Source organism: Lethenteron reissneri, chromosome 69 (assembly GCF_015708825.2).
Source record: "Lethenteron reissneri isolate LAM-NWPU_2019-01 chromosome 69, ASM1570882v1, whole genome shotgun sequence".
Classification (NCBI taxonomy): Eukaryota; Metazoa; Chordata; class Hyperoartia; order Petromyzontiformes; family Petromyzontidae; genus Lethenteron; species Lethenteron reissneri.
Window position 1 is genome coordinate 6,768,696 of NC_083847.1, and position 15,096 is coordinate 6,783,791.

At 51.2% G+C, this 15,096-nt stretch overlaps 2 protein-coding genes across 4 annotated transcripts in view; both read left to right on the forward strand.

The window, feature by feature from the left end:
* The window catches only part of LOC133360668 (uncharacterized), a 32,816-nt gene extending 17,912 nt beyond the window's left edge, over positions 1-14,904 (forward strand). Inside the window, 3 exon segments of the mRNA XM_061579460.1 lie at positions 5,675-5,794; positions 7,382-9,119; positions 10,406-14,904. Of these exon segments, the coding sequence (XP_061435444.1) occupies positions 5,675-5,794; positions 7,382-9,119; positions 10,406-11,504 (2,957 nt within the window). The 3' untranslated portion in view covers positions 11,505-14,904.
* LOC133360476 (uncharacterized) lies at positions 1,735-10,538 on the forward strand. Of its 3 annotated transcripts, none has more exons than XM_061579223.1 (5): positions 1,735-1,853; positions 3,690-3,811; positions 4,259-4,346; positions 5,675-5,794; positions 7,382-10,538. In XM_061579223.1, the coding sequence occupies exons 3-5, from the start codon at positions 4,259-4,261 to the stop codon at positions 9,121-9,123; spliced, it is 1,950 nt and encodes a 649-aa protein (XP_061435207.1). In that variant the 5' UTR covers positions 1,735-1,853; positions 3,690-3,811; the 3' UTR covers positions 9,124-10,538. The 3 variants fall into 3 exon arrangements, with proteins under 3 accessions (XP_061435207.1, XP_061435206.1, XP_061435209.1); XM_061579222.1 differs by having other exon boundaries at positions 1,738-1,845; XM_061579225.1 differs by lacking the exon at positions 3,690-3,811 and having other exon boundaries at positions 1,804-1,845.
* Positions 14,905-15,096: the final 192 nt, after the last annotated feature.

Sequence of the window (15,096 nt, forward strand, 5' to 3'; positions counted from 1 at the left end):
AATGCATGTAATTACTGTAAACTTCGTGTAGAAATGCTTTATAGTGAAAAATGTCTTGTGTCTGGAACCAATTAATGTCATCTTCTTGGTTCTTTCGGTAAAGTCACGTAGAAGGGAAATAATAAAATAAAACATAAAATAATTCTCACGACGTTTCGGCCACAACGCAAGCAGCCGTCCTCAGGTGAAGAACAGGTCTGTCGAGAAGACAGCGTCTGAATGAAACACCACCAGGCTTGGAGCGTCTATTTAAGCTGGGTTGGAGGGGGGGGGAGAGCGCCTTGACAAAAGAATTTGCATATCGTTTTTGCGAAACGTCGTGAGAATTGTATTTTATAATGTTTTATTTTAATTATTTTATTATTTCCCTTCTACGTGACTTTACCGAAAGAACCAAGAATGGCAGAGGCTCGGTCTCATTTGCAGCATTTGTCATGTAGGCTAGGCGTTAGCCACAAACCGTACCTCTCCATAACAAAGGCTCAGTCATTTGTTATGCAGTCTATTCTTAGTCTCAAGCCTCACCTTACCATATTAATAAAAAGTGTGCCGTACTTGGCCCTTCCCCCCTCAACCATTATATAAACGGAGTGGTAGCTCTTGTAATTTCTCATTTACTTGATACGGCTGTCGTGGCTGTGACGGTTCCACCTGAAGACGGAAGCTTGTGTTGCCTCCGAAACGTCGTGATTTTTATTTTATTTTTATTAATTTTAATTTTTTTACCTACGTGACTTTACCGAAAAAACCTAAGAAGGTGATGTTCTCCTAAAGCCACTGGTGGTGATCTACTAAAGAAGCCACTGGTGTTCATCTTCTTGGTTCTTTCGGTAAAGTCACGTAGAAGGAAAATAATAAAAATAAAACAAAATGTTATTATTTTTTTATTTTCCTTCTACGTGACTTTACCGAAAAAAACCTAAGAATATGAACAAAGAAGACGTCTTCGTCGTCGTCTTCATGAACCCGCCTGTGCGTGCGTTTGTACGCGCGGCCATCTCGTTGGGTCGTGGAGGGGTCGAAGGCGATGATGATTGTGGATCGTGGTGAGTTCAGTCGGCCGTGGTGTCACCCGCCTGACGGTGCGGCTTGACCAGCATCACGGTGTAGACTCAAGACGTCTTGGCCTGCATCAAGACGTCTTGGCCCCCATCAAGACGTCTTGGCCTGCATCAAGACGTCTTGGCATTCATCACGGTGTAGACTTGAGACGTCTTGACCCCCATCAAGACGTCTTGGCCCCCATCAAGACGTCTTGGCCCCCATCAAGACGTCTTGGCCCCCATCAAGACGTCTTGGCATGCATCACGGTGTAGACTTGAGACGTCTTGGCTCCCATCAAGACGTCTTGGCCTGCATCAAGACGTCTTGGCATGCATCAAGACGTCTTGGCCCCCATCAAGACGTCTTGGCATGCATCACGGTGTAGACTTGAGACGTCTTGGCTCCCATCAAGACGTCTTGGCCTGCATCAAGACGTCTTGACCCCCATCAAGACGTCTTGGCCCCCATCACGGTGTAGACATGAGACGTCTTGGCCCCCATCAAGACGTCTTGGCTCCCATCAAGACGTCTTGGCCTGCATCACGGTGTAGACTTGAGACGTCTTGGCTCCCATCAAGACGTCTTGGCCTGCATCAAGACGTCTTGACCCCCATCAAGACGTCTTGGCCCCCATCACGGTGTAGACATGAGACGTCTTGGCCCCCATCAAGACGTCTTGGCTCCCATCAAGACGTCTTGGCCTGCATCACGGTGTAGACTCGAGACGTCTTGGCATGCATCTTGTCGCTCGGCGCGTTTCAATCCCTCCATCTTGAGGTGGAGGCGCCTTGACAGAGCCGGGTGAGTGGGTGAGTGAGTGGGGGGTGGGTGAGTGAGTGGTGAGTGGGTGAGTGGGTGGGTGAGTGGGGGGTGGGTGAGTGGGTGAGTGGGTGGTGAGTGGGTGAGTGGGTGGGTGAGTGGGTGAGTGGGTGGTGAGTGAGTGGTGAGTGGGTGGGTGAGTGGTGAGTGGGTGAGTGGTGGGTGAGTGAGTGGTGAGTGGGTGAGTGAGTGGTGAGTGAGTGGTGAGTGAGTGAGTAGTGGGTGGTGAGTGGTGAGTGAGTGGTGAGTGGGTGGTGGTGAGTGAGTGGTGAGTGAGTGAGTAGTGGGTGGTGAGTGAGTGGGTGGGTGGTGAGTGGGTGAGTGGTGAGTGGGTGGGTGGGTGAGTGAGTGAGTGGTGAGTGAGTGGTGAGTGGGTGAGTGGGTGGGTGAGTGAGTGGTGGGTGGGTGGTGAGTGGTGGGTGAGTGAGTGGTGAGTGAGTGGTGAGTGGGTGGTGAGTGGGTGGTGAGTGGGTGAGTGGGTGGTGAGTTAGTGGTGAGTGGGTTGGTGGGTGGTGAGTGAATGGTGAGTGAGTGAGTGGTAGAGTGAGTTAGTGGTGAGTGACTGAGTGGTAGAGTGAGTTAGTGGTGAGTGGGTAGTGAGTGAATGAGTGGGTGAGTGAGCGGGTGAATGAGTGAATCTATTTAATTCCATCACAATAAGTAACTTGCAACACCTCACCCATCACCATCCTTAAGGAAAAGAACGGTGATCCGATCTCCGACCCCCAAGAACTTTTCCCGTGTTCCAACGCTCCATTCTCTGTCCGTCTGCTACAGCAGAGGTGTCGGGGATTCCAACAGGACCTCACACCTCTGCTGTGTTGACCTGGTCAAGGCCTATGATACCGATCAGTAGGCCTGGCCTCTGGGTTGTTCTTCCTGATATTGGTGGTGTCCCTGACCCGTCTGCTCCCAAATCAGTTCGAGGGCTTCGTGTTGGTGGGCGGTCGGCCCAGATGGAGTCGTTCGCTGGCCACTGTCGCATGCAAAACGGACGTCCTTTTAGCCTCCCGCACGAGTTCACGTCTCTTTGGTTAAAAACTTCAAATCTCGATTGTCTCTTTGGTTCTTTTGGTAAACATTTACACTATGAGACATCTCCTTTACCAGTGGCAAAATATATTAATAGGTTTTTACCCTTTCAACTGGTACAAAAACTGACACCTTTATACAAGGCATCATGTTTGCAATAACCACAACACAAGCAGTCGAAATGCAAACAAAAACAAACAACTCTGATTATGATAATGATATGCACTGTCCTTGAAGTTGATTGGTCCACCTATTACTATATTTTGCCACTGGTAAAGGAGGTCTCAGTGTAAATGCTTACCCCGAGCTCTTAATACTCTGATAGTGCGCTGTTTTTGAGTTGTACACCTTTTGGCGTCATCTGGTCCAACACCAATGGAGACTAGGCTCTAAGAAAAGCTGTCGACTACCTCGCCTGGTGTGCAGGAGGTCGTGGGTTCGATCCCGACCCTGACGACGCCTGATGCTGTAGATTTGGAGTCTGCGTCTCTCTCTCTCATCATCATCATCACGGTGGCTGGGAGATGTTAACTACTTCGCCTGGTGTACAGGAGGTCGTGGGTTCGATCCCGACCCTGACGCCTGCTGTGTATTTGAAGTCTGTGTCTCTCTCTCATCATCATCACGGTGGCTGGGAGATGTTAACTACCTCGCCTGGTGTGCAGGAGGTCGTGGGTTCGATCCCGACCCTGACGACGCCTGATGCTGTCGATTTGGAGTCTGCGTCTCTCTCTCATCATCATCATCATCATCACGGTGGCTAGGAGATGTTAACTACCTCGCCTGGTGTGCAGGAGGTCGTGGGCTCGATCCCGACAGGTTAAGGACCACTGGTTTAGAGAGGTGTTTGGCTGCGACACATTTCCACGCGATAAGCCACCACGCCAGGTCGCTTCTGGGAAGAGCCACGTGACAGGTCAGTGGAGGGGCCTTAGCCGGTAAAATAACAAAAACATTTCGATTTAAAGCTTCTTCCGTGACTGCAGGGATTCATCTTCTTGGTTCTTTCGGTAAAGTCACGTAGAAGGGAAATAATAAAATAATAAAAATAAAACATTATACAATAATTCTCACGACGTTTCGGCCACAACGCAAGCAGTCGACCTCAGGTGAAGAACAGGTCTGTCGAGAGACAGAGTCTGAATGACTTCTCGACAGACCTGTTCTTCACCTGAGGAAGGCTGCTTGCCTTGTGGCCGAAACGTCGTTAGAATTATTTTATTATGTTTTATTTTTATTATTTCATTATTTCCCTTCCACGTGATGACTTTACCGAAATAACCAAGAAGAAAAAAACAAAAACATTTTTATTCACCTGCCCGCCCCCCGTTACCGCTGTTCCTCCATCTCCGCATCTCCGCAGATGGAGTCCGTCAAACGGGAACGCAGACTCGGTCGCTGGGACGGTACGTGCCCTGCGGCGATGGGCGACAGGGAAGGCGTCGAATGCAGTGAGTGGTGTCGGTGTCGCCATCATCACCGCCGCCATCGTCACTTTCTGTATGTCTGGGTGTCTGTGGGTCTCTATGGGTCTGGGTGTCTGTGGGTCTCTGTGGGTCTGGGTGTCTGTGGGTCTCTATGGGTCTGGGTGTCTGTGGGTCTCTGTGGGTCTGGGTGTCTGTGGGTCTCTGTGGGTCTGGGTGTCTGTGGGTCTGGGTGTCTGTGGGTCTCTGTGGGTCTGGGTGTGTGTGGGTCTCTGTGGGTCTCTATGGGTCTGGGTGTCTGTGGGTCTGGGTGTCTGTGGGTCTCTGTGGGTCTGGGTGTCTGTGGGTCTCTGTAGGTCTGGGTGTGTGTGGGTCTCTGTGTGTCTGTGGGTCTCTATGGGTCTGGGTGTCTGTGGGTGTCTGTGGGTCTGGGTGTCTGTGGGTCTCTGTGTCTCTGGGTGTCTGTGGGTCTCTGTGGGTCTGGGTGTCTGTGGGTCTCTGTGGGTCTGGGTGTCTGTGGGTGTCTGTGGGTCTGGGTCTCTGTGGGTCTCTATGGGTCTGGGTGTCTGTGGGTCTCTGTGGGTCTGGGTGTCTGTGGGTCTCTGTGGGTCTGGGTGTCTGTGGGTCTCTGGGTCTCTGTGGGTCTGTGTGTCTGTGGGTCTCTATGGGTCTCTATGGGTCTGGGTGTCTGTGGGTCTCTATGGGTCTCTATGGGTCTCTATGGGTCTGGGTGTCTATGGGTGTCTGTAGGTCTCTGTCTGTCTGGGTGTCAACTCCATTCGACCGGTTCCATCTGCCGTGGCGGTTGAGGGTTTAAAAACAACAACAACCTCTTTTCTATGAAGCGCCTTCCACCAGCAGCAGCAGTACCAGCAGCAGTAGGAGCAGCAGCAGTAGCAGCAGCAGTAGTAGTAGTAGCAGCAGTAGTAGTAGTAGCAGTAGTAGCAGCAGCAGCAGTAGTAGCAGCAGCAGCAGTAGCAGCAGCAGTAGTAGCAGTACCAGCAGCAGCAGTAGCAGCAGCAGTAGCAGCAGCAACAACAGCAGTAGCAGCAACAACAGCAGCAGCAGCAGTAGCAGCAGCAGCAGCAGTAGTACCAGCAACAGCAGTAGCAGCAGCAGCAGTAGCAGCAGTAGCAGTAGTAGTACCAGCAACAGCAGTAGCAGTAGCAGCAGTAGCAGCAGTAGTAGTACCAGCAACAGCAGTAGCAGCAACAGCAGTAGCAGTAGCAGCAGCAGTACCAGCAGCAGCAGTAGCAGCAGCAGTAGCAGCAGCAGTAGCAACAGCAGCAGCAGCAGCAGCATCCCAGACGCTGATCCACCGCTCACAATCCCCCTCCCCTGCCCCCGAGCTGCAGGTCCCGATCTGAGCCTCGTCAAAGTGGAGAGGCCGGAGGAGAGAGGAGACACGGAGAGCGTAGACCGCAACTTCATCGAGGTGGAACTCGAGGAGGAGGAGGAGGGCGGCATGGGTCATGGTGAGTCCCATTGATTGACTCACTCTCACTACTGAACTAAACTATTAAATTTCGATTTAAAGCTTTCGTGACTGCAGGGATTCATCTTCTTGGTTCTTTCGGTAAATTCACGTAGAAGGGAAATAATAAAATAATAATAATAAAACATAATAAAACAATTCTCATGACGTTTCTGCCACAACGCAAGCAGCCGTCCTCAGGTGAAAACCAGGTCTGTCGGGGAGACAGCGTCTGAATGAAACACCACCATGCTTGGAGCATGTATATAAGCTGGGTTGGAAGGGGGGAAAAGGGCGCTTCGACAAAATAATTAGCATATCAAGAGGAATTTAGCATATTTATGGGAAATGCAGGTATGTGATTAGTACTACTTATGCCCGTGCATTATGCAGGATTAGCAGCATCAAAGGGAGGGGGATATGGGAAATGCAGGTATGTGAATAGTACTTCTCATGCCCGTGCATTATGCAGGATTAGCATCATACAAGGGAGGGGATAGGGGTAGCATTAATAAAGGGAAGGAGTGTTAATAGTATGTAGCTGCAGTAACTAAAACCACCACGTAAACAATTAAAGTATAAACTACATAGTATCATCAGTATACTAAATATACTCTACAATAAGCTGAGTTACTAACAGTAAGTAATACATTACAATTCTACGTCGTAAAAAAATATATAATATGCTTCCATCTAAACTTTATTCTCTTACATCACACGAGTCTACACCGTACTATATACTGCCATAGACAAACCCAACATTAAATTATATACTGTATTGCTAATAACCACCTTATACATTGTAATATAACACTATGTATTATTGGAAAAAGGTCAAAACTGGGTGGTTTTTTACTTTTGCCGACAAAACTGGATCCCAAATGTCAAAACTGGGTGCACCCTGGGTGGCCAAAAACTTGAGTTTTGGACACTCAGGGTGCACCCAGTTTTGACATTTGTCAAATACACTTGATAATTGTATACTAGCACAGTGTGCCAGCACCCCATTCATCCAAACACTTGGTATTTGTATACTGGCACACTGTGCCAGCACCCCATTAATCTAAACACTTGGTATTAGTATGCTGGCACAGTGTGCCAGCACCATATAACTACACACACTTGATATTTGTATGCTGGCACAGTGTGCCAGCACCCCAACGACCAACATTTCAAGCTACGGCTCGGACTCGGAAGTGAGCTCAGAGCTGGGCTTGCAACCAGGCGGGCGCACTGCCACCTTGCGTGATGACCTAGACTAGTGACTCGCGTCAATACCAAACTTTTGGATTGTTGCCATGCATTCGACCATAGCCCGCCAAACGACCAAGCACAGAGACAAAGGCGACGTCCTTGGGAGATGGACCAGCCTGCTTGACGCTCCTGACCATGGTCCCAATGGTGCGGAACAAACCAACGAATGCGCATCTCGTTGATTGGTCAATCCTTTGGCCCACCGTTACGGTGATTGGCGGAAATATTGTGTGAAAAATCAAATTGCTGGCAATGAAAATAGACATATTGTCTCGTGAAAAATTGAAAGTAGACGTAGAAACGTGATTTTTCACAAGCATTTTTCACGAAACAGGTGGAGGAGCGGCTCACATTCGAATGGCAACCCTCCACCCCAAGAAGACTTTTACCACGCGCCGCGAGGCCATCCACGGCATCCAAGACTTTGCTTTGCAACAAGGCAAGCGCGCGGTCCTTGACCTCAAGCGAAGCGGCGGACGGCACGTTGCCATCGTCTGCTCTAGTTCAACACCTTGTTCCTTCAAGGTGAAGCTGACGAAGCTCACGGGGGAACGACGTGGCTTCCGCGTCTCGGCGCTGTGCACGGATCACCACGGCTGCACGGGCACTGCCAAGATCACGCAGCGCCAAGTGGAGGTGAACACGACAGCCCGTTCGGCCTTTCGCGCCAACCCCCGTACCTCCGCACCGACTGTCATTGCCCAGGTCGCCGACATTGCTCGCGTCATTGTCCCGACCCGGATGATGTACCGCGCCAAGGACACGTGCATCGCGGCGAACGAGAGTGCGGCCCATGCAGGCTTCGAGTTCATCAACTCGCTGGTGGAGACGTTCGGCAAGCTCAACGCGACGATCTGCAGTGTGCGAGAAGACGCGGGCATCTTCTGGGGTGCGTTCATCTGCAACCCGATCGCACGCTCGTTGCAGCCAAGTCTTCAACGCGTCGTCGGCATCGACGGGTCGCACATGAAGGCGCGCGCCTACAATGGAACCATGCTCGTCCTCGTTGGGCGCGACGGCAACAACCGCAACGTCCTTCTCGCCGTGGCGCTGGTGCCGTCCGAGACGGCAGCGGCCTACGACTGGTTTCTCAACTGCTGCACGACCAACGACATCGAGCTCGACGGCACGCCGGTCTTCTGCGATCGTGGCACGGGCATCCTAGCCTCCGACTGGAAGGACCTCATGCTCATCCACTGCACGCGGCATTTGATCTGCAACGGCGTGGACAACATCGGCTCCGCGTTCACGCCCGACCTCCAAGGCATCATCTACGATGCCCAAGGGTGCGCCTCCGAGGCCGCGTTCCGCAGCTCCTTGGGCTGCTTGGGCGTAGCTCTGCCTGCGGCGGCCACGTACTACAACAAGATCGACCCCCACACGTGGGCGCTCTACCCGCACCTGCACACGACGCCATTGTACGGCTGGCGCACGACGAACTTTGTGGAGTCCACGAACAGCGAGGCCCTGCCGGCTCGCGAGATGGACCCCTTCCACTTCCTCATGCACCACATGGAAGACATGATGACGACGGCCTTTGCCCACCGCAGCGACGCCGAGAAGTGGGCCGCTCAAGGGCGTGTCATTACGCCGTACGCTCAAGGACTCATCGACGCTCAGCAGGCGTTGGCCCCGAGGTACAAGGTCTACGAGAGTACCTCGACGCGTGCATACGTCAAGGATCCAGACGCCTACGCCTCTGCCAAGCGCCGAGTCGATCTCAGCTCTCGGTCGTGCACGTGCGGGTACATGAAGCAGATGGGCTTGCCGTGTCGGCACTACATTCGTGCCCTCATGGCGTTTGGGCGGATGCCCGAGCTCTACGACGCATGTGCGGTGTGTTACCAAGTCTCTGCCATCAACACGACATGGACCTCGGTTGCCGGTATCGAGCTGCCCATTGCCGAGGAGCTGCAACGCGACAACACCATGATGCCACCTCCTCGCCAGAAGAAGGCTGGCCGCCCGAAGAAGCGTCGGATTCGCAACCGTGGCGAAGGTGGCCCATTGGGCCTCACGCGGTGCTCCTTCTGTCACGCCAAGGGCCACAACAAACGCTCTTGCCCGTCGAAGTAGTTATATATATGTAACAAACATGTTTTGTTCTAAGTGTGCAGCACCATACTTCTCGACGCAAACACTATCTACCGTTGTTCTACTGTAGTAGGTGTAGCATGCAAGCTGGCACACTGTACCAGTATACAAATGGCAAGTTCGTGTATGTTCGCGAGCTGAAAGTGTTACTGTAGTTGCAAGCTGGCACACTGTGCCAGTATACATATGGCAAGTAAGTGTCACTGTAGTAGCGAGCTGGCACACTGTGCCAGTATACAAACGGCAAGTAAGCGAGCTGGCACACTGTGCCAGTATGCAAACGGGAAGTTTGTGGTGCAAGGTATGGAACATGAGCCACGAGAAACATCATTTGGAACGCTCTAAATCTGTGGCGACATATGGATGAATAACGCAAGGACCTAAACGTGTACAAAATGATACATTAAATCGTACACCTTCTTCACCCAGTTTTGACATTTGTCCACATTGAACATCACCCAGTTTTGTCATATCAAAAAGCACCACCCTGTTTTGCCTGTCGTTTTCCAAGACCACCCAGTTTTGACATTTGGGATCCAGTTTTGTCGGCAAAAGTTAAAAACCACCCAGTTTTGACATTTTCCCTTAAATTATATACTGTATTGCTATAAACCACCCTATACCTTATACATTGTAATATTACACTATGTATTATTCTACCCACCCTAATGTGTATCACACTGCTGTATATTGACTATACAATTACGATACTATATATTACTTTGTACATTGTATTAAGCATATAAATGTTATACTATTTGTTATTATACACTGTACCATTGACCGTCGTGTGAAAGATACTAAGAGGAAGCAACGAAGCAAACGAAATAATGGGTGAGTAGTGGCAGGAAACTTGCAGCGGAGCAAAGAATCCATTCCCTGCGGAGAATACAATGGCAGTGAGTGGCACGCGGTCTGAAAGTCACCGCAAACGTGAACACAATCAGTTAAGATCTGAAATGGTTCCAATGATTGCTAAGCCAGAATCCATCTTCTCGGTTGAAATTGTCTCTGTGTTTGTATATGTGGATAGCCTCATGAACGAATCTCTCATGGTAGCCAGATGGCTTGCAGAGAACCTCTGTCTTGGAGAAGTCAATGTCATGTGAGCCCACTGAATTGTAACAGTGATCTGCCACGGCTGAGGTGTTTGTCCTACCGTGTTTCAAGTCTGCTTTATGTTCACGGATGCGGTCCGAGACATGTCGTTTGGTTTCTCCAATGTAACTGCTACCACAGAGGCAACTTAGTTTGTAGACGCCAGGGTACTGTATGTCTGGAACTTCAGCCTGTCGCGTCACGCCGTCACGCACTCGGGGGAGCAGCCGCACGTGTGCCCCGTTTGCGGCAAGGGCTTCTTGTGTTTTATTTTTATTATTTTATTATTTCCCTTCTACGTGACGACTTTAACCGAAAGAACCAATAAGACCGCAGCCACCGCCGCGCCACTCCCGCTAACCGATCGATCCGCGTCGCCCCCGGCGCACGTTAACCACCGCCGGCGTCACCTTCTATTTCTGTGTCTCACGGAAACCGGCGAAGGCGACGACGACGACGGTGACGACGGCGAGCGGAGGAGGAGGGGGAGGAAGCGAGGCGGCGGCGTCGTCGGCGTCGTCGGCGGCGTCGCCGCGAGGACGCACGAGTGCGGCGAGTGTGGCAAGTCCTTCTCGAGCAAGTTCAGCCTGACGCGTCACGCCGTCACGCACTCGGGGGAGCAGCCGCACGTGTGCCCCGTGTGCGGCAAGGGCTTCTCCTACCGCCAGAGCCTGGCGGCGCACGGGCGCACCCACACCGGCGAGCGTCCGCACGCCTGCCCGGCCTGCGGCAAGCGCTTCGCCGAGCGCTCGGGCCTGGAGGTCCACTCGCGGACGCACACGGGCGAGCGTCCGCACGCCTGCCCCGAGTGCGGCAGGGCCTTCTCCCACCACAGCAACCTCAAGAAGCACCGGCGGTCGCACTCAGGGGAGCGCCCCTTCTCCTGCGAGCTGTGCGGCAAGCGCTTCGCCAAGAGCTCCGTGCTGCGGATGCACTACCGCACGCACTCGGGCGAGAGGCCTCATGTCTGCGCCGAGTGCGGCCGGGGATTCACGCAGAGCTACGACCTGGTGGAGCACCGGCGCACGCACACGGGCGAGCGTCCGCACGCTTGCGACGAGTGCGGAAAGCGCTTCTCCCGCAGCGAGTACCTCAAGGTGCACGGGCGCACGCACACGGGAGAGAAGCCGTACGCCTGCGACGACTGCGGCAAGCGCTTCACCCGGCGGGAGTACCTCAAGGTGCACGCCAGGAAGCACGCGGGCGAGGGGGCGCTGGGAGCGGCGCCGGCGCTGGGAGCGGCGCTGGGAGCCGGCCGCGAGTAAACGCCACGACACGCCGCCGGCAATGGGGGCAGAAGTTGACGATCGCTACGCGTGGCTGTGTGCGCGTGGTGATGCCACCGCCGCTTAGTGGTGAATGGCGGTTGTTGTTGTTGTGTGGGGAGCGGTGGTGTAGCGGTCAGCGCTACGACCACGGCGACCCGAGTTCGATTCCCGCTCACGGCCAACACCGGTGACGATTATTTCAACCGGTCCTGGGCCTCTCCTAGGTTGACTCAGCATCAAACAAGTAACTGGTGTGTTGTGTGTGAACATCGCCACTTGGGAGACAAAGGCGGCCGGGCGTGGTGAACCCAAGTCCCGGGCAAAGCCGGGTAGTACGGCTCGTACCTGATGATCTCTTGTGATCTATAACCTCGTGCCACGGAAGATCTCTCTAGTTCAGCAGTTCTCACCTGATGACGGCCGCCTGGGTTGTGATCGAAACGTCGCGATCTGTGATGTCTCTGAAAGTGTTGTTGTTGTTCGGGAAAAGTTTGTAAGGAACAGGAGAGAGATGAAGAGCTCACAGACAATGTCTAGACGACGACATCACAAGAGATTGGTGCCAGACGTGGCCACCAGAACACACGACGGAATGTGCAGTGGACACCTGCAGGGCTCTCTGTGCCCAGCCCGTGGATTGGGATGATGATGTTGATGCACTACGCTATACACTGCTACACAGTATACTACTATACACTACACTATACACTATACTATATACTGCTATACACTACCCTATTATACACTCCACTATACACAACACTATATACTACTATATACTACTATACACTACACTATATACTACTCTACACTACCCTACTATACACTACACTATATACTACTACACAATACACTACTATACACTACGCTATACACTACTACACACACTATACACTACTACACACACTATACACTACTACACAGTACACTACTATACACTACACAATATACTACTATACACTATCCTACTATACACTCCACGATACACTACGCTATACACGACTACACAGTACACTACTATACACTACACTATATACTACTCTACACTACCCTACTATACACGATACACTACACAGTATACTACTACACAGTACACTACGATACACTACTACACAGTACACTACTACACAGTACACTATATACCACTCTACACTGTACACCACACTATACACTACATTATACACCACTACATTATACACCACTACACAGTACACTACTATACACTACACTATATACTACACAGTACACTACACTATACACTACTACACAGTACACTACACTATACAATACTACACAGTATACTACTATACGCTCCACTATATACTATGCACTACACTATACACTACTATACACGACCCTACTATACACTACTATACACTACACTATACACTACTACACAGTATACTACTATACATTACTATACACTACACTATATACTACACTATATACTACACAACACACTACACTATACACTACACTACGACGGAGCCAGGCCATTGCTGCTTTGGATCTTCCAAGTACAGTCTGGTTCTCCTGTAGCCGGGCGGTTGTTGCGTTACTAAAGAACAGCGCGTTATGTAAAAGTCGCGTTATAATCTATAATACAGGGAGCAAAGCATCGTCCGCGATAACACGTGAGATGCGTACGCAGGCCAAACAATGTCCGAGGCGCGTGGGTAGGTCGCGTCGAGAAGTATCCAGCAGCATCCCGATGCCTCGTGCGTGTTCGCGATGACGATGCCACCGCTTCTCCCTACTCGCGTTACAATCTCTGGATCCAATCCGTGTCGTTTAAAAACGCCTTCCCTAACGCAACGTTCATCGTAGTTGCTGCAGATATCGGATTCGCGTTCTGAAAACAACCACCACCACCTCGGCGTGATGGGGGAGAAACGCAGGCTGGAGTTGCTTATTCGCGATGTCGTGAGAGTTTTTTGTGAAATAGCCACCAGCCATGCCCTGTTGTGCTTTGCTTGGAGGAGCTCGTTATACTGGTAGGAACGAAGTGAACCAGCCTACAATAGATTATATCGTCCGTCCGTCCGTCCGATGTCCGATTAGGTGTAACAACATCGCCCCCTACTGCAAACACTTGGCAGGACCCTACAAAAACCTTTAGACTCAGTGAGGCTTTCCTGGCTAAACAAGTGTAACATTCCCTTATAATTCCCTGAGATAGTTTTTAATTAAAACATTTAAATTTAACTCACAGCGGCCTAAAGCCTACAGCTAGGCCTAAAGCCTAGAACTAGGCCTCAAACTATCCCTTCGTATCGTACCCCCGCCATTTCATTTTATTATAGCCATTCATTTGTTCGTTCCTACCAGCCCACCCCGCAGGGACCTGTTTATCGTCGTCATTTAGCGTATACGGTAGTAACGCTTATAACCGCGATGTGTGGAGTAGCTCTGCTCGTGTGATGTTTGTGATAAACGCCGCCTCCCATTGCCACTCCCTGTGTGGGTTTTTGTTGCCGTTGATCGAGTCGCATGGCGGGAGGGAAAGAAACGGAGGACCCGGAGAAAATTCCACGCGACCACGAGGAGAGAGAGAGAGAGAGAGACACGCAGACTCCGAATATACAGCAGCAGGCGTCGGGATCGAACCCACGACCTCCAGCATACCGGGCGATGTAGTTAACATCTCGCCACCGCCGACTTAGGAACAGGCTTCATACCTTTAAGAATGGGATTTGCAACAAACCTGACACCTTTTTTACAAGGAGTCATGTTTGCATAGACCACAATACCTGCAGTCATAATGCAAACAAAAAACACAACTCTGATAATGTATGCACTGTCCTTGAAGTTGATTGGCCCACACCCGAGACAATTCGTAAATAGGTGTAGGTCTACAATCTTGTCCCTGACATCCTTGGAGAGCTCTTTGGTCTTGGCCATGGTGGAGAGTTAGGAAACTGATTGATTGATTGCTTCTGGGAACAGGTGTCTTTTATACAGGTAACAAGTTGAGATTAGGAGATTTTTTGTTTGTTGTCGACCAGTTTTATCAGAACGTTATGCCACAAGTCCTGTGTGCGGTTAAAGCAGACTTGATGATGCCTCGCAATGGCCGTGCGTGTGTTGGCGTTTATTACCAGAAAGGGTTAGGAACCCACTGTTTTCACAATCGCTCAAACGATTCACGTTCCACGTCGCCTCCGCGTTTAAAGACCACGCCGGCGTTTAATGTTCAAGCGTCACGTGTGTTTAGCACCCAACGCGGCGAAAACTCGGCTACGCGCTCGCACGACGCCGTGACGCGCACGCAAAGCTCGCCAACGAGAAGAACCGGACGCGGGTTTTGCTTAAATACTCGTTACGTTTGCCGGCGACATTTTCCACACATTCGTGTTATTAAAATTTTCGGTTGAGAGTAAAAAAAAATGAATATTTACATATTTGTGTACAACTTTACCCTGACCCCGCGTCCTCCGTCACGTCCACGCCGAATTCTCCACTTGTCCAATCGTTGCCGCCTGCATCGTCACCTGCGGTACATCCCAGGGGAGCTACGTCCCGTCCAGAAACGCCGCAGCACCAACGTTCAACTACGCTGAAGATCATCAAAAACAACAACGACGTCGCT

Excerpts from the sequence above, each read along its gene's own strand:
- LOC133360476 (XM_061579223.1), top strand. The coding sequence starts at position 4,259 with ATGGAGTCCGTCAAACGGGAACGCAGACTCGGTCGCTGGGACGGTACG. Across the intron at positions 4,347-5,674 it reads CAGGGAAGGCGTCGAATGCA|GTCCCGATCTGAGCCTCGTC; the intron begins GTGAGTGGTGTC and ends CCCGAGCTGCAG. Across the intron at positions 5,795-7,381 it reads GGAGGGCGGCATGGGTCATG|GTGGAGGAGCGGCTCACATT; the intron begins GTGAGTCCCATT and ends TTCACGAAACAG.